General features: G+C 52.5%; 1 protein-coding gene across 3 annotated transcripts; it reads right to left on the reverse strand.

Annotated features, from left to right (window-relative positions):
- Nucleotides 1–3,009: 3,009 nt before the first annotated feature.
- On the reverse strand, nt 3,010–17,575 carry HEYL (hes related family bHLH transcription factor with YRPW motif like). 3 transcript variants are annotated; one of them, XM_010354189.2, is made up of 5 exons: nt 17,353–17,575; nt 10,380–10,446; nt 9,230–9,313; nt 7,956–8,037; nt 3,010–4,349 (listed from the first exon to the last, which is right to left on the reverse strand). In XM_010354189.2, exons 1-5 carry the CDS (start codon nt 17,430–17,432, stop codon nt 3,676–3,678), a joined length of 987 nt encoding a protein of 328 aa, XP_010352491.1. In that variant the 5' UTR covers nt 17,433–17,575; the 3' UTR covers nt 3,010–3,675. The 3 variants fall into 3 exon arrangements, with proteins under 3 accessions (XP_010352491.1, XP_010352492.1, XP_030769258.1); XM_010354190.2 differs by having other exon boundaries at nt 10,380–10,442; nt 17,353–17,449; XM_030913398.1 differs by lacking the exon at nt 17,353–17,575 and adding an exon at nt 10,643–10,712.
- Nucleotides 17,576–17,919: the final 344 nt, after the last annotated feature.

Raw genomic sequence — 17,919 nt, forward strand, 5'->3', positions numbered from 1 at the left:
CGAATCCATCAGACAGCCAAGCCAAGGGTGGAGAGCAATGCCTGCTGGCAGGACAGCCTGACTGCTCCCAGCTGTCAGTGTGCACTTGGAGCAGGACACTCGCACTTGCCTTTGGCCGGGGTCTCCTGGCCATTTGCCAGAACTTCCAGTCCCTTGGCCCTGGCTCTCACTCTGCTCTGCAGCCTCCCCGCAAAGTCGGCCAGCAGGGGGTTCACCCCTAGACAGGCCCGGACCATCCACAGCATGAGTCCAGAAGATTTCTCACCTTCTCAGTTCACTTCTTCAACAAGTATTTATTGAATGCCAGCTATGGGCCAGGCCCTGTGCTCAATGATAGGTACAGAGTGGAGAGTGAACTAGGCATGGCACCTGGCCTCATGAGCTTACATTCAAGTGGGAGGGACAGTCAACCAATAAGTAAATTACACAAATGGATATGCAGTGGCAAATTCCCCATGAAGGGAAAGAACAAAGGCCTTGTGATAGATGAACTCCTCAAGTGCAGTAGTCAAGGAAGGCCTCTTGGAGGAGGCAACTTTGAAGCTAAGTCCTGAGGGTCTGAAGAACTCAGCCACGCACTGGGTAGGGGAACAGCATTCTTGGCAAAGGGAACAGCATATGCAAAGTGCTGGAGGTGGGAACGAGGCTGGAATGTCGAGGAAATGGAGGAAGGCCAGCTGGCAGAAGCTCAGGGAGCAAGTCTGGGACTGGCAAGAAATGAGGCTGGAAGTGAGGTTGGGACCAAAACAGGAAGACCTTTAGAATAACAGGGTAACAGAGTGAGGTTTTCAAACCAGAGATGATATGATATGACCTGCAGCTTTCAAGTTCTCTCTGATGCTACTGAGAACTGATTGACAAAGCAAGAGGGGAAGACCTTTTTGATCTGGGGGAGTTGATGTGGCCTGGCCAGGCTGGCTGTGGGTGCAGACAGAAGTGGACGGAATCCAGAGATAGTTTAGAGGTAGAATCTACTGGAAGTTTCCAGAAGCACTAAAAAAATCTTTATTGGATGTTTGCAACAACCGCTGCAATGGGGTAGGAGTTGCAGACCCCAGGAAGGCTTGGGGATAGAAACAGAAGATGCAAGTCCTTGACCACGGAATCAGATCACACAGTCACCTTTCCTTCCACAATATCGCAGGGACAATGAAAGCAAGTTCAGCCAAGATGCTGAAAGCGCTGGGTCATTCCCACCTCATTTCAGTGGCGTCACAGATTCTCTGGAGTTGCATACTTGCAACGTGGAAATGTGTTTCCCACAGCCCCACTAGGGATGCTCAGGCTAGGAAGTTGCCAAACTGCAAGACTACATCACTAACCTGGTATCCCAGGAGCAGCAGGAGAGGAGGAGGAGGAGGAGTAGGAAGAGGAGGAGGAGTTGTCCTTGTTCCTGTCCTGAGTGGGCCCCTTCATGATAAAGGGGAAGCTGGCCTTTGCCTTCTGTTACCTCCTCTCTCTGTCCCCACTCCTGGGAGCATGTGAGTCCTGTCTTCCTTCTACCTCAGTCTCCCCTCTGCCTCCCTTAGGAGCACTCCCTGCCAATGACCCACTCTCTAAAATGATCCCCCCCTCTCCTTGCTACTGCACATCTCAGATGGGTCCAGGAGGACAGCAGTCTGATGGAACTAGCTCACACTAAAAATGAAAGAGGTGCTTTCCTCTTTATCTCTCCTTGAGGAGTTTGTCTTTTCAAAATAGCTTTCTGGGACACTCAAATGATCTCCTCCCTCTTATCCACCTCTTTGAAAGGGCTCTTTTCCCCAGGGTTTCTGCAACTCACTTTTCAGTCCATGGAGTCTCCTCAGTGCAGCCTCTGGGGAGGGTGGTTCCATCAAAGGGAGGAGGTGGGAGAATCTTCCCAGGGGTGACAACTGAAGTATCTAACCAGTGTGGAATGAGTACCAGTGAATTGCTGGCTCTGGGACTCCATAGCCTTGGATCTGCCAGGCAGTAACCAGATTGTAGGAGTCCTGGGGGAAGTGCCAGGCAGTCGGTGGGGGGGGGGGGGCACTTGGAATCACTTGGGGGAGTAGATATTTACCAATGAGTACAAAAGGGTTTCTGCATTTTATCAACTGGTGTGGCAACACTGGTCCCACTGGATGTCAGTCTAGTCTCCACTCTTCTGCTGGGAACGATCGCTGGACCATATGTTTCCTCTATTAGAAAAAGTGGCCTGGGGTGGAGCTGGGGAATGAAATGGCCTCTGAGCAGAGCCAGCTCTGTGGAGTCCTGGTGAACAGGATCTCCGGCCCTCGACCCGTTGCATGACCTTGAAGGGCCGAGGTGCCTCGAATCATCCTTTCTTTCTTTTTTTTTTTTTTTGAGATGGAGTCTCGCTCTATTGCCCGGGCTGGAGTGCAGTGGCTGGATCTCAGCTCACTACAAGCTCCGCCTCCTGGGTTTACGCCATTCTCCTGCCTGAGCCTCCCGAGTAGCTGGGACTACAGGCACCCACCACCGCGCCCGGCTAGTTTTTTGTATTTTTTTAGTAGAGACGGGGTTTCACCGTGTTAGCCAGGATGGTCTCGATCTCCTGACCTCGTGATCCACCCGTCTCGGCCTCCCAAAGTGCTGGGATTACAGGCTTGAGCCACCGCGCCCGGCCGAATCATCCTTTCTCTTGCCCCTCCTCGCAGTTATTTTTGTCCAGCCTGACAGCCCTTGGCTGTTCCAGCAGTCTGGGCTCTGTGAGCCGGACGCAAACCAGGCAGCACAGACGTCTGGTGCTGAATCCCAAGAGGTTGCTTTCTGCGCACCATCACATGGGGCCGCGGCCCCTCTGCACTGTGTGCACCCAATGGAGAGGGACCACACGCCTGGAGGATGGTGACTGTAAGACGTGGGGGGCTGGGCTCTCCATTGCTCAACCCTGGCTCCTGTCTGGGAGAGCTGTCCAAGGCCTGGTGTGAGGACACCCTGTCACAGAGTTTTGCTGCTGCCTAGAAACCTCCCAGCTGGGTTTATCAGGCCAGCTGTGTGCAGGGACCTGTTAGTCAGTGAGAGGGTGGGTGTCTGCTGCTGGGAGGAGGGTGGGAGCAGGCTCTGCTGGGCCCCCAGTCTCCAGGCCTTGGCTGTGGTGGAGAAAGGGTCTGTCCTGTGGTTCAGTGTGATGGTGTGGCCCAAGGACAGGTGGGCAGGGGCAGACAGGGTTCCCAGGAGACCTCTTTGTGGCCCCTGCTCAATTACTATCTCCAGGAAGCGAGGCAGACACTATGTTCCAGCCTCTTGGCGTGGGAAGGCTGCAGCCAGTCAGTCATTGCTCCTGACTGGGGTCTGACCGCTCCAAGGAACAGCCTGCCTTGGGTCCTGGTGCCCTTCGGGTTAAAGCTTTTTCCCAGACCCAAGGTTCATGCCTGCTGCTGGTGTGCAGAGGGCAGGAGAGGGACCTGGGCGCAGCTCTGAGGGTCACTCCCAGGACTCATCTGTGCAGGTGAGGAATGGAACCAAGCCTCTGAGACCAGAACAGCTCCAGGAGAGCTGGGTGGATAAGCTGGGATAACAGCGAGGAGGAAAGATGGGCTGGAGGAGGAGGGGGCCTCTGATGGCTGGAGAATGTGCCTTCACATATGAGCCAGTCCAGGAAGCAAAGCAGAAAAGACAGTGCCCTTTTTCGGGCTCCTGGTAAAAGAACCTTCCTTATTCCTGGGGGCGGGGTGGTGAAGGGGCAGCTCAGAAAGCCCCGATTTCAGTGATTTCAGAGACCCAGGAGTGGTAGAGCATGGCTCCCCCTGGCCTCCCAGCTGGCCCTGGGGAGGATGAGTTGGGGGCGGGAACAGCCACGTAAGCAGCGGACCCTGTAGGACCAGGGGGTGTGGGGGAGGAAGATCGCAGGAGGGGAGTGACGTGGCTGTTCCTGGCAGCCCTGCTGCTGGGGGCTACAGGCACAGGGGTCGCTGGCCTCTCTAGGGGGCGGGCCCTCCGGGTGGAAGATGCCCCTCGACTGGGCAGCACATTCCTCCGGGCTGGCAGGATGATGCCTGTGGCTCTGCGAATGGGAGCGGTTCGGAGGGCTGGGATGGGGTAAGCAGGAGAGCAGGCGCTGGGCAGGACAGGGCTGGGCATTCTTCCCAGGATGGTGAGCTGGTTGCTCAGGGCTGGCAGCCCCGGGCAGCTATGGAAGAAAGACCAGGGCCAGGCAGCGAAGGCCAGGGGGCCAGTGTGTGTGGGCGAAGGCTCCATCTCGGCTGCGTAGCTGTTGAGGTGGGAAAGAAGGCGAATCCGAACGGGGTCTGCACGGCTGCTGGGCCCTTCAAGGACACCCAGGTACCTGATGACCTCGGTGAGGCACTCTCGAAAACCAATGCTCCGGAAGTCAACTGCCAGGGCTCGGGCATCAAAGAATCCTGCAAAGGGAGGTGTGATGAAGGTCATGCCAGGTGTGGGGAGAAGCATGGGGCCTCGGTCGGTCTGTCTGTCTGAGTTCTGGACCTGCCTCCTCCACTCACTCCCTGGGCAGCCTTGGCCATGTCACCCTGACTCTCTGAGCCCGTCTCCCCATCTACAGAGTGAGAACAAAAATCCCTGCCTGGGGTGGAGGGTGGAGGGTTATAATGATCAAATGAATTCACTAAACTATGAAGCATTATAAAATGTAAAATATTGCTTGCATCATAATTCATGATTAATGCAAAGAAAAAACTTTGTGGCCAAGATAACTTCATTGAAGTAGATACTTGACAGATATGAAAGGTTGTGCACTTGAAGGTGTAGAACAACCCTGCCTGCTGAGAGGGGCAGATGCCCAGGAAGGGAGGTGGCAGCAGCAGCCATCAGAGTGAGGAGGCCCCTTGGAGAAGGCAGCATAGTGTAGCAGTGAAGTGTGAGGTCGTCAGAGGCCAGGAGCGCTGGGTTCAAATCCTGGGTCAGCTACTTAACTAGCCTCATTGTGGACAAGTCTCTATCTCTCTGTGCCTCAATTTACTTAGCTGTAGAATGGGGATATAGCAGTGCCTACTGTATAGAGTTGTGAGGGTGAAATTAAAATAGTGCACAGAAAATGCTGAATAAATGAAAAGTTAGCTATCACTTATATTACTGGCTTGACCCTGTTGGCGTCTGAGTTTGTCCCTTGGCTCAAAAGGCAATCTGGAAAGCAAGACCCCACTGTGATCCTCAGCGGCTTGGCCAGGGACCCTCTCTTTGATGGATAACCATGTGAACTTCCTGCACAAGTATTCACATCCTCACTGCCTCTCCATACCTGTTCCTCTCTTGACCACCTTCTGGGCAAAGACAGACAGAACAACCCCAGCCAGCACTGGTCTCATGACGATGGCAGCAAATATCTGGTCCTTGGTTCATGGCCCCCACAGAGGAACAGCTCAGCTGGAGACTATGTTTGGAGTCAGGTCAACTTGTGGGCAAGAATCAACTCTGCTATACACTTAGCCATGTAAGTTCAAGCAAATCCCTTCACCTTTCTGTGTTTGCTGTTCTTTTTTTATTTTTATTTTTATTTTTTTGAGACAGAGTCTTGCACTGTCGCCCAGGCTGGAGTTCAGTGGCACAATCTTGGCTCACTGCAAGCTCCGCCTCTTGGGTTCACGCCATTCTCCTGCCTCAGCCTCCAGAGTAGCTGGGACTACAGGCGCCCGCCACCATGCCTGGCTAATTTTTTGTATTTTTTAGTAGAGTCGGGGTTGTACCATGTTAGCCAGGATGGCCTCCATCTCCTAACCTCGTGATCTGCCCGCCTTGGCCTCCCAAAGTGCTGGGATTACAGGTGTGAGCCACCACACCCGGCCTTTTAAAATTTTTTTCGAGATGGAGTCTCGTTCTGTCCCCCAGGCTGGAGTGTGGTGGCACGATCTTGGCTCACTGCAACCTCTGCCTCCCAGGTTCAAGAGATTCTCCTGCCTTAGCCTCCCAAGTAGCTGGGATTACAGGCGACCGCCATCACAGTGGCTAATTTTTGTATTTTTAGCAGAGACAGGGTTTCACCATGTTGGCCAGGTTAGTCTCGAACTCCTGACCTCAGGTTATTGCCCACCTCGGCCTCCCAAAGTGTTGGGATTACAGGTGTGAGCCACTGTCTTTTCTAACTAACATTTGCTGAATTCTTACTAAGCATTTCATCAAGTTATTTAATTTAATCCTCATAAAACCCTCTCATTATTCCCATTGTAGAGATGAGGAAACTGAGGAAGGGAGAGGTTAAGTCATTTGTCTAAGGTCATAAAGCTAGTAACCAGTGGAGCCCGATTCAAATCTAAAGCCTATGCTGTGAACCACAGTTCTGTCTTCCCATTCATTCAGTCAGAAAATGGTGGTAACACTAACCCCTACCTTGCAGGTTCTTGTGAGAATCAAATGAAACAACACAAGTGAAAGCATCTGAAAACTGTCAAATGATGTCCACATATTAGTCACTACTTTTTTTTTTTTTGAGACGGAGTTTCGCTGTTGCCCAGGCTGGAGTGCAGTGGCCGGATCTCAGCTCACTGCAAGCTCCGCCTCCCGGGTTTACGCCATTCTCCTGCCTCAGCCTCCCAAGTAGCTGGGACTACAGGCGCCCGCCACCTCGCCCGGCTAGTTTTTTGTATTTTTTAGTAGAGACGGGGTTTCACCGTGTTAGCCAGGATGGTCTCGATCTCCTGACCTCGTGATCCACCCGTCCCGGCCTCCCAAAGTGCTGGGATTACAGGCTTGAGCCACCGCTCCCAGCCTAGTCACTACTTTTAACTGGATAACCATAAATGTAATCTGAATCTCCCCCATTGGTTCATTAGAGATGGAAGTCTCCACTCTTAGCAATGCATTTCTTTGGCAGAAGTTCCCAAATAGACCACCTGCACCAGGATAATTGGGTGGCTTGTTAAACTTGCAATCTCCTAAAGTTCAATCTAGACCTATTGCCTCAGAATCTCTGGGGGATGACTCCTGATTCTGCCTGCCCCAAGGTGACAATGATATACACTGAGGCTTCAGAAGCACCAGAATGGGCCACTTAAAATGCTACTGTCCTCTTCTGGAGTAGTAAGTTAGGTCTCTGGAACTTAGGTCTTTGTGGCCAAGGCCTGTGGAGCTTTCAAGGTTTCCTAATGTTGAAATCACTAAATACACAGAGAAACTTTGAGTAGACAGAATTTCTATTTTTCTGGAAGTGTCTTTTTTTTTTGAGACGGAGTCTCGCTCCGTCGCCCAGGCTAGAGTGCAGTGGCGCGATCTCGGCTCACTGCAAGCTCCGCCTCCCGGGTTCACGCCATTCTCCTGCCTCAGTCTCCCGAGTAGCTGGGACTATAAGCGCCTGCCACCACGCCCGGCTAATTTTTTGTATTTGTAGTAGAGACGGAGTTTCACCGTGTTAGTCAGGATGGTCTCGATCTCCTGACCTCGTGATCCGCCCGCCTCGGCCTCCCAAAGTGCTGGGATTACAAGCATGAGCCACCGTGCCCGGCCTGGAAGTGCCTTTAAAGTCACTGTTCCATTACTTTATTGTAACTGATGGGCTTAAAATAACAAAATGAGTTAATTTGTGTCCTGCTACAATCCTGAGATTTGTGGTGAGCATGATATGTCACCCCAGCACTGCCAAGGACCCCACAACAGCCCAGAAGGCTAGACCAGTGGGTAGGATACCACGCTCCTCCCTGGGCTCAGGGGGTCAGATTGGGATCCCAGTGAGAATTAGCTCATTCAGGCAAAATCCTTAATGAGGTCCTGGGTTGGGGAAGGGTGGGACCCATAGGAACAGTCTGTTACAGAAGAAAGCACCTCCCAGGTCTAAGACTGGAGGGAGCTGAATTGAGGAAAAGGTTGCGACAAATGGAGACCCTGAAAGTGGAGAGGGAGATGCTGAAAGGAGAGAGAGAAGCTTTGCAAATGTTTCCTCCATTGAGCGAGCTCCTCAGAGTGGGCAGCGTATGGACTTGCTCACCAACGTATCCCCAGGGCCCAGCCTCAAAATATTTGTTGTATGAGTGACGCCTGAAAGAGAAGAGCATGGGTACCTGTCCCGCCAGTGGCATGGAGCATTTTCAAGTGATCCACCGTCATCTGTAAGACCTCGGCTTTCTCCAGCTTGGAAGAGCCCTGCGGGTACAGAAGACAGAAGGGTGGGGCCTCCAGCTGACCATGTCGCTGTGTGGTGTCATCAGCACTCAATGTCTTGATTTTCTCACCTTCCTTGCACTCCACTGCTGCCTGCAATTGGGCTTCTGCTTTGGCCAAATTCTCCAAATCTAGAACATTCTTTTCAGTTCTCCTCTCAGACCACCTGTACACTGTACGGCTGCCGATCGTCTTTCCTGAAACCACTCCTCCCTTGACTTGCACGACACCACTGTTTGCGGGCTCTGCTTTCACCATGCCCCTTGATCTGCCATCTCCTAGCACAGTAGTGTCCCTTCTGTGTTACTCTGCATTTTGCTGCTCCCTGCAGAGGGGCTTGTCACCTCCATGGCTTTAACCTCCATCCTCAGGATGCCTCTTAAACCAGCTCTTCCAGGAATCCAACTTCAGACTCCATGTGCCCAAGATCTAGCTCATCATCTTATCCCCAGACCACTTCTCTTCCTTTTTTACTCTCTTGGGAAATGCTTCCTAAGCCTCCCAGGTGAAGCCTGAAGATCAGACACTCCATGGGAGTCCCTTGAGGGCAGATACTAGGTCTAGTTCACGGCTGGTACTGTGACGGTTTTAGTGAACATCTGTGGGATGACTGACTTGTTCTCACCAGCATAAGGGAAGGCAGAGGACCTGTGACCTATGCCTTGGTGCATAGGGTGAGAATCTCCTAGGCTGAGCCCACTGTCTGATTCCCCACTGTAGTTCCCCTGCCATAACATGCTCGATGGCAGAGTGCTCACTCCCTGAGCAGCCTGTTCCACTTTCAGATCACTCTGGAAATGTCTGTAGTGCGGATGGATGGGGGCTTGAGAATCACATAGTCCTGTGCCCTGCTCTTTACTAGCTGTGTGATCTGGTATAAGTTACTTCACCTCTCTGTGCTTCAGTTTTCTTACCTGTGCCTTACCTGGGCATAATAATCCCTACCTTTCGGGATCATTCTGAGGAGTCAGTTCAATGGGATAATGGACATAAAGCCACCTGAGACACCTAAATATAAATTTCCATTCCTCTTACCCTGGCCAGTGACAGATATTGGTAAATGAACACAGCATCTCAGGCAGCTGTTACCAATCAACGAGAGATGCCACGAGAAACAAACCTCATCTGCCACCCACACAGTGTTTCCTCTAGCACAATCAGCAGTGTCACATACCTGTTTCTCAAAGGCAGTGGGGACCAAGCGTCGCAATTCAGACAGGCTACTGTTAATGCGGTCTCGACGCCGTTTCTCTATGATCTAAACAATCATGACAAGAAGTTACTCACAGGTGCGTCATCAGTTTCCAAAGTGCCTTGATGGACATCAACTCATATTTACCCACACAGTGTTTTTGTGAGGGAGATCAATCTAGTCTTACTTTATGGTGGAGAAAACCAAGGCCCAGAGAAGGACAGTGATTTGCTTAAGGCCACACAGCAACAAAGTGCAGAGCTGGGAGTATAACTCAGACCTCTTGTCTTGGTCTATAGGGGTGATATTCAAGATGTTTAACCGCTGGTACAGCAGGGCACAGCCAGTCAGAATGAGGACACCAGCCACGGTGCGGGAGCAGGCCCTGGAGGCCCCCGCTGGGCCAAGAAGGAGACCCCGTCAGCTGTGAGGTCATGAGATGGTGAGGAAAGTCCCACATGTTGTTCTCTCTAGCTGCAGAGCCCTTCCACTCACACACCCTCATTCTTCCCTCACAATACTGGTAGCAGAACACTGGGAGCAGGACAGATTTGACCCCATTTTACAGATAAGGAAAACGAAGGCTGGAAGGAAGTGGTTTGCCTAAGGGCTTAGTCAGTGTCAGGCTGCTCTCTGCCAGACCCCAAGTGTCTGGACTCCCAGTGCGGAAGCACAGCTGCATCCTGGGAGGAAAGTGGGGCTGAACACGACGGACAGATGACAACAGCACGCGGGGATCCTTCTTCTGTCCCCTCCCCCACCCTGGCACACTGAGGAGGATGAAAATTCTGGACTCAGAGAGGAGACAGAAGATAGGATGGGGGGCAGGCTGGAACAACAATCATAATGGCCTATTGTGTGTCTGCTATTGTTACATTAATGCACTTAATCTGCAAAGCAGCCCTTTGAGGTGGACCCTGTCATTATTCCAGTTACACAAAGGAGCAAATCAGGCTCAGAGAGGTTAAGAGGCTTGCCGGGAATCACCCTGATAGCTAGTGACAGAGCAAGGATTTGAACCCAGGTAGTTAGCTTCACGGTGAAGTTTCTGCCCAGGGTTCTCCCCGCCAGACTGGAGGGGATTCATGGCAACGCTTTGTTGGGCAACTCAGAGGCTGAGACGGACACTCACCCCTCTGCGTTTCTTCCTGGCTTGCATCTGTGAAGGGCTGGGGGTGGACAGCGGCCTGGCCATCTGGCTGGAAAGGAAAAGAAAAGCTGATTTTTCAGGGCTAGGGGACCGTCTCCCTGGCCTGGGCCGACCTCGGGACAGGAGGAGCCGCAGGGCCGGCCTGGAAGGAGGAGTTTGCTCTCCCCTTCTTCCCGGGGACTCATTTAAACCCAGGTCAAGTCCTCTCAAGCACTCTGGGCCTACTTTGGGCTCTTGGTCCTGACCTGCTCGGCCTCGGCCTCGCCCCTCGCCCCTCGCCCCTCGCCCCTGGCCCCTCGCAGCGGCCGTCGGGGAACCGCACACCGCGGCGCGGTAGCTCCGGCTCCTGCAACCCGATCCCCGAGGGCGGGGCGGGCGAGGGCACTGGCCGGCGGCGGCGGGGCTGGGCCTGGCGGGTTGGGTTTCAGAGGGAGCCGCTGGGAACGAGCGTGGAAAGAGCAGATGCCGCTGCTTCCCACGGGCCGGGCGCGCCGGCCGCCCGCCCTCCGCCCCGCCTGCAGCTGCCGCCTCCTCCCACGCGGTGCGGCCGGGGGCGAAGGGGAGGCGGCATCTGGGTCACAGGCCCTTCTCGGATGCTCTGGGACACTGCCCTGGCCTCCCAGAAGGCCCCGTCCCCGCAGCCTCGGCCACTCCTCCCACTTCGTGCCTTCCCTCTGCAGCCCCGGTTGAATGATGGATGTTTGCTCACACCCCAGGAGCTCCCATTACAGAGAAGAGGCTCAACCCTGGGGGGAGCTTTTCCTGCCCAGACTCTGCCCAAAATAATCTCCAGCCCAACTGCTAACCCTTCTTAAGGTTTTCTGCTTCAGAAGTTCTCTTAGAATGGTGAGGATTCGCTGGGTCCACTGAGGCATCATTGGTTTGGCCAACACTTCTAAGGCCTTATTCAGGCCTGGGTGGGTGGTGGTGCACTCAGCCAGACCCCAGCCCTCCCTCAGCTCAGCTCCAGTGGGCAGACACTGCACCAACAAACAACAAACAAGGTGACTCCCCTGCCATTTCGGAAGACATAACGCCACACATCTGAACAGGAACCTGCAAGCTGGACTTCACCCACACCTGCTCCTGCTGCCCCTGGGTTCCCCATCTCAGTGAAGGTACCCCAGTTCTGCAAGGTGGAAAGTTGATGCTGTCTTCGATTCCTCCTCCTCCTTGCCCCCACCTCATCAAAACCTGCCCACACTATGTCTAAAATACATCTCATGTCTGTCCTCTTCCTCTCCGCCACTTCTCTCAATGCTACGCCTCTATCATCTTTCATCTGGATGACTGCAGGAGCTTCTTGTTGGGTCCTTTTACAACCTCTTTGACTCTCTACAAACCTATCTCCACACTGCAGGCAGAGTGATCATTTAAATCTGATCATATCACTCACTTCAAACTCCTCCGTGGCTCCCCAATGTGTTTTTGTTGTTTGTTTTGTTTTTTTTTTTGAGACTGTAGTCTCACTCTGTTGCCCAGGCTGGAGTGCACTGGCATGATCTCGGCTCACTGCAACCTCTGCCACCCAGTTCAAGTGATTCTCCTGCATCAGCCTCCAAAATAAATGGGATTACAGGCACCCACCACCATGTCTAGCTAATTTTTGCATTTTTAGTAGAGACGGGGTTTCACCATGTTGGCCAGGATGGTTTTGAACTCCTGACCTCAGGGGATCTGCCCACCTCGGGCTCCCACAGTGCTGGGATTATAGTCATGAGCCACCATGTCTGGCCCCAATGTTTTTTAAGATCAAGGCCACCATCTTTCAGGTGGTCCAACTGGCCCCTGTCAACCCCTCCAGACTCAACCCTCTTCCTCTGTATGCTCCAGCCTATGAATGCACTAACTCCTTCTGCAGTTGCACATACTGTCCCCTAGCCTAGGTCCACCATCTCTAGTCCACCCATCACCCCAAGCCCCAGTCCCTTTGCCCCATAACTTCTACAATCCATCAGATCTCAACTCAGATGGCACCTCCCTGGGGAGCCTTTTCTAACATTCCTCCTCCCACTAGTATCCCCTGCTCAATACTCTCCTAGCACCCTGCTTTCACAGCATTTATGCCAGTTTGTTGTTTTATATTTATATGGTTATTTGATTGATGTCTATCTCTCCAACAAATCCGTAAGCTCCATGAGGCCATGAGCCATGTCTGTTACATTCACTATTGCAGCTTCGAATACAGCAGAACTCATGGTAGAGCTTTCTTCTCTCATCCATGTATTTGGCATCACTGGGGAACAGAGACTTAAGCACCATAAAATCTACGGCCTAGGACTTTGTGGAATGGGGGCATATATGACTTACCAGAAAGGTCCCAGCCCATGTGACTACCTTTTTGGCATTTGAACTTGGATCATTTTTATCAACTGCTCAGAGAAGGTTGCAGAAGAGACCAGATAGCATTTGTCAAATCCTACTGCTATGTCCCTGGCTTTGTCTAGATACATCTGGAAAAGGATATCTCCCACCCAAACATCTGGACAAGCAGACCTGGTAAGAAGTCTGTAATAGCTCCTAGGAGGGAGGGCCCAGCAAGCTAGGTCCAGGCTCAGATGGCCAGATCCTGAGATCTAGGGGCAGCTTGTTTACAAAGCCTCACTGGTTCACTGGGGACAAGCCCCAGGAGCCAAGACACACTAAGAAACACGACCTTTGTTCCCCCCAGCTTGATAAAGCGTCTCTTCGGGTATTGGGTTAGCCTTGCGCACGTCACTGCCTCTCAGCCTGATCCCTCCGCTGGGACCATCTGTTGGAGGCTGACGCACCCATTTCAGGGCAAAGCAGTGCTGCCATCCCTTTTTCCAATCTCCCGGTCAGCTTCTCCCTGTTGTATTATTTCCCCCGTTCTCCTCTCCCCATATCTCAGAGGCAAACCTCACGTTACAGTTTTCTTGGCAACATTATGTGTCTTTCCCTCCTTTAAGCCTTACAAAAGCCCATCTTACAGATGAGGATGCTGAGCTTCAGGAAGCTAAAGCAGCTTGCCCAGCCTACCCAGCTGCTAAGGAGCAAAGCCAGCAGGGAATCCGAATCTTCTGGCTCCACTTCAGCATTGTTTCCCTTCTAATTCCTACTTCCTGTCTGTCTGAATAGCCTTCCAGACCCCTTATTTTTAAAGTTCCCAAGAGCCCAGCCAGAGCTCTCTTCCAGCCCACGATCTGGCCGTGACAGTGGGAGGAGGTATGGGATTCTCTTGTCTGAGAATCTGAAAATGACACAGATTTTCATGGACCCAGAGAAGATACATTGACCATCAGGATCTGCTCCATAGGCCTCTAGTGGCTCCTGGCCAGAATTCTGGGGCAGTCTCTTATAGCAGGAAAGCTTTCCAGGTGGTCCTGGCCACCCTCAGTGCTGAATTCCCCTGGGAACTCCCCCGTGGAACCCTTGCAGATGACCCTAATCATTTTGTGTCAGCCAAAGGCAGAATCACCATGTCCCAAATGAAGGGATCTCAGAGAGAGCTGAGTCCATTTGTAAAATGAGGAAACTCAGAGCGGAAGGGATCTTCCCCAGGCCACATAGCAAATTAGACGAAAATCCAGAACTACAGTCAAGTCTAGTGTCTGGTGACTTTTTTTTTTTTTTTTTTTTTGAGATTGAGTCTTACTCTGTCACCCAGGCTGGAGTGCAGTGGTGGGATCTCAGCTCACTGCAACCTCCGCCTTCCAGGTTCAAGTGATTCTCCTGTCTCAGCCTTCTGAGTAACTGGGATTACAGGCACGTGCCGCCATGCCTGGCTAATTTTTTGTATTTTTAGTAGAGACGGGGTTTCACCATGTTAGCCAGGATGGTCTCCATCTCCTGACCTCGTGATCCGCCCATCTCGGCCTCCCAAAGTGCTGGGACTACAGGCATAAGCCATTGCACCCAGCCTTTCGTGGCTTTTAATCTGGGGCTTTCGCCAGTGCACCCCATATATTCATCATACCGTCATGTAGATCTTGGAGCCAGTACTTTTTGTTCTATACTGCACTTCCACATCTATTTGTCTAATTTATTGCATAATAGCCCTGTGAGTGAAGTATTATTTGGGCCATTTCACACTTAGGAAGAATAATCATTTTACAGGTGGAGTGACAGACACCGGAGTTCAGAATCACTCCATTAAGTCCAGTCTTCAGACTTCTGGTCTTTTCATTAGACCATGCTGTCTCATAAATATGTCGCCCCCCCCCCCAACTGAATGGTGACCGCTTTGACAACAACATTTACTGGAAGTTACTTTGTATCAAAGTAGGGAGTTATGTAACTTTATGTACATTACTTCATCAAACCTTATCCTGTGAGGCAGGAATGCTAATGCATTCCCATTTTGAAAGGGAGAAAACTGAGGTTCAGAAAGGTGTAAAAGTCACTGGCCAAAGTTAATGGTGGTAAGATTCAAACTCAGGTCTATCTGACTCCAAGGCCACCACCTTATATTGTTCGGGAAGAGGACCCTGATCCAGGGTCTGAAATGTGGCAGGTGCTCATTAGATATTTGCAAAGGGAGAGGAGAGGGTGTCCTCTCAGTTTGGACTCATCCTGTGTCAGGGGGCCAGGTTCAGATGAGAGCTCTGTGGGTAAGTTTCACAGATGTGGCAGGACTGCCACCAGGCAGATGCCCACAGTGACGGTGGAACACACTCTGCTTTTTACTCTCATGTTTCTGAGTGTGGGGGACTTGCGCCCTGCCCCTGACCCCGAGAGGCTGGCTGCCTCCATCCTGCAGCCCTTGTCAGTGTTTATCTGCTTTCTGTGTACATGAAGCTCTTCTTCCCTGAGAGTTCCCTGAGGGCAGAGGCTGAGCAGGATACATCTGGCCCCCCTATGCCCAGCCCGGGGTCTGGGCCACAGCAGGCATCGTTCAGTGCTCCCTGAATTGAAGCATTGATGTCTGCTGGGGGGGAGGGCCCTTTGGTGATTGCTACAAAGAGGCATCTATAAGTCAGCCTCTACCAGATGTCCAACTGCTTTCTCTCCTCAGAGGGGTCTGCTCCTCTAAGGACAGTGTCTAAAAATGGGCTCTGTACATATAGGAAATGCTATATGTATAGGAAAAAACTGCCACTGATCCTTTATGCCTCATGTGAGCAGTTGCCCAGATGCCACCATCTTCAAGAAACCCTCCTTGCCATCTTTGGTTGAGAGTGACCTCTCCTTGCTTAAGTGCCCTCAGAGCCCACAGTCTGTCTCCTTTCCATCCTGTCCATGGTGTTTTTATGACCTGGCAGGTCACTGACTGGGCTGCAAACTCGTGGAGGACAGAAGCCAGCTCTGATCAGCCTAGTTCTCTGGCATCAATTTTGTGCCTCTGATCTATGAAGACCCAATGCCATTGAATTTGAGACCCCGCTCCAACACTACCACATGGTGCTGTGCCCTTTCCTGGCCCTTAACAGGCACAGGCTAAGATAACTGCTTCTCTAAATAGCAGTTTCTGCTAAACAATTAAAAAAGGCTAATATGTTGTATAGTGTATTGTATTATACACCCTAAAAACAAACGTACAGGATGCAAGAGGAATATCTATTATGGCATTTTCCTGGGATTTGTGACTGAGGCAGGATCCCTGGATCTCAGAAAACTGGAGAGCACTAAAATTACAAAATGTCCTCAAAAATATCCCTAAGAATTCCTAAGAATTAACTGGGCCCGACACACTGGCTTATGTCTGTAATCCCAACACTTTGGGAGGCCAAGGCAGGAGGATCACTTAAGCCCAGGAGATCAAGGTTGCCATGAGCTATGATCATGCCACTGCACTCCAGCATGGGCAACAGAGTGAGATTGTGTCAAAAAAAAAAAAAAGAGAGAGAGAGAGAAAGAAAGGAAGGAAGGAAGGAAGGAAGGAAGGAAGGAAGGAAGGAAGGAAGGAAGGAAGGAAGGAAGGAAGGAAGGAAGGATTAACTGAATTCCCCTCCAATTCTGTTCTAGAGAGTCAAGTCTGGATGAGCCAAGAGAGATGAAGTATCCCTTTCTTTTCCACTGCTGTCTTTGTTTTACTGATGGGGAAACAGACTCAGGACACACTCTGTCAGGGAAACCAATGGCCTAAGACCACGTAGTGAGTTGGTGGCAGATTTGGGGCTGAGACCCAGGTCTTCAGACTCCCAATCAGCCCTGCAGCTCTTTCAGGGTGCTGGGAATCACATGGTGTGTGCCTAAGCATGTGCTGTGCTAAGCCCTTGCCATACTTTACCTCATTTGGTTTTCCCAATACTTCTATGAATTTGGTTCTATTACTCATGCTCATTTAACACATAAGTAAACTGAAGCTTAGACAGTTCGCAGAACTGCGAGGTAGCAGAACTATACAAGTGCAATTTGTTCGACAGGTTTGAAGCAGGTCAGACTGTCTACCAGGAGCTGAAAGACACTGGCAGCAGGGGGCACGATAGGAGGCACACTGGAAATGAGGTCTAGGCCCTTGCAAGTTGCTTATTATTTTCTTCAATACTAAGACCCTAAACCCAAAGTCCAGTTTGCTCAAAGGAGGACAAATTTTCTTCTTCCTGAAATAATTTGTGGACTACATGAAAACTACATCCAAACTAGGATAAAATTGGGAACGAATGGGGTTAGTCTGTATCGTCAGCAGATTCCGGACAGGGGCTAGGGTACCATCAGTTTATGAGAGTTTTCTAGAATCTCCAGGGAAAACTCCTTGCCAGGCCACTTCAACCGGTAGATGATAACCCACTAGCCACCAGATCACCCGAGCTGAACTCTATCTCCGTGCCAGCATCCCCAGCCCTGCACCACGAAGAGCGCGCAGGATCCAGGCACTCGTGCGTGTAAAGGCACAGCCCGCACACGCTCCACACGCCGACACCTGTGGCCCCGCGCTCACCCGCCTCCGCCCAGGCGGTGCTGGAGGGCTGGCCCGCCTGCTCGGCGAGCCCGTCGGGCCGACCCCCACGCCGCCCGTCCTCCGCGTGCTCAGTCCCCGCATCCCGGCCCTTACCTCAGCTCGCCCTCTTGGCCCACGTCAATGGGTCCATCGGACTCGCCGTCGGAGCCGCTCGGCTCCTTGGGTCGCTTCATGGCGAACGCAGGCTGCCCGGTCTCAGCCCCGCGGCTAGGGCTCCCAGTCGGGAAGTCGGGCCCCGCCCCGGCCCCGCCCCGGCCCCGCCTCAGGGGCACCGCCGCCGCCCTTTCCCAGGGCCCTTTCCTGCGCCGCAGCCCCGGGCGCCCAGGCGCCCCTTCGCCCCCGCGGCGACGCGCCGCCGAGCCGTGGGAAGGCCCTGGGCGGTCGCCGCCTTCACCGACGGCTGGGAGGTCCGGCTGTGCTCCGATGTCTCGGCTGCCGCGCGCTGGGTGGCCTTGGGCAGGTGCCCTGGGAGGCCCCGCGGGGAAGCCAGGAGTCCCGTCTGTCCCGGGGTCACCTGGGCGCTGCTGGCCCGTAGAGGCGCCGCTTCGATGCCTGGGATTCCGCAAGGGTCAACCCCGCGCGCTCCTGCCTCCTGGTGTTCTGGAGGCAGCAGACACATCAAGTTTGTCGAGGTTAGTGGGGTTGGTTGGGGCCTGATCC

This window comes from Rhinopithecus roxellana, chromosome 12, assembly GCF_007565055.1.
Source record: "Rhinopithecus roxellana isolate Shanxi Qingling chromosome 12, ASM756505v1, whole genome shotgun sequence".
NCBI lineage: Eukaryota > Metazoa > Chordata > Mammalia > Primates > Cercopithecidae > Rhinopithecus > Rhinopithecus roxellana.

What these genes read in the sequence shown, in the direction of transcription:
- HEYL (XM_010354189.2), bottom strand. Translation starts at nt 17,432, where the DNA reads ATGAAGCGACCCAAGGAGCCGAGCGGCTCCGACGGCGAGTCCGATGGA. An exon ending in GGCCAAGAGGGCGAGCTGAG is followed by an intron (nt 10,447 to 17,352) that starts GTAAGGGCCGGG and finishes TTTCCTTTCCAG; the next exon opens with CCAGATGGCCAGGCCGCTGT. An exon ending in CCATGCCACTGGCGGGACAG is followed by an intron (nt 4,350 to 7,955) that starts GTACCCATGCTC and finishes CTCCCTTTGCAG; the next exon opens with GATTCTTTGATGCCCGAGCC.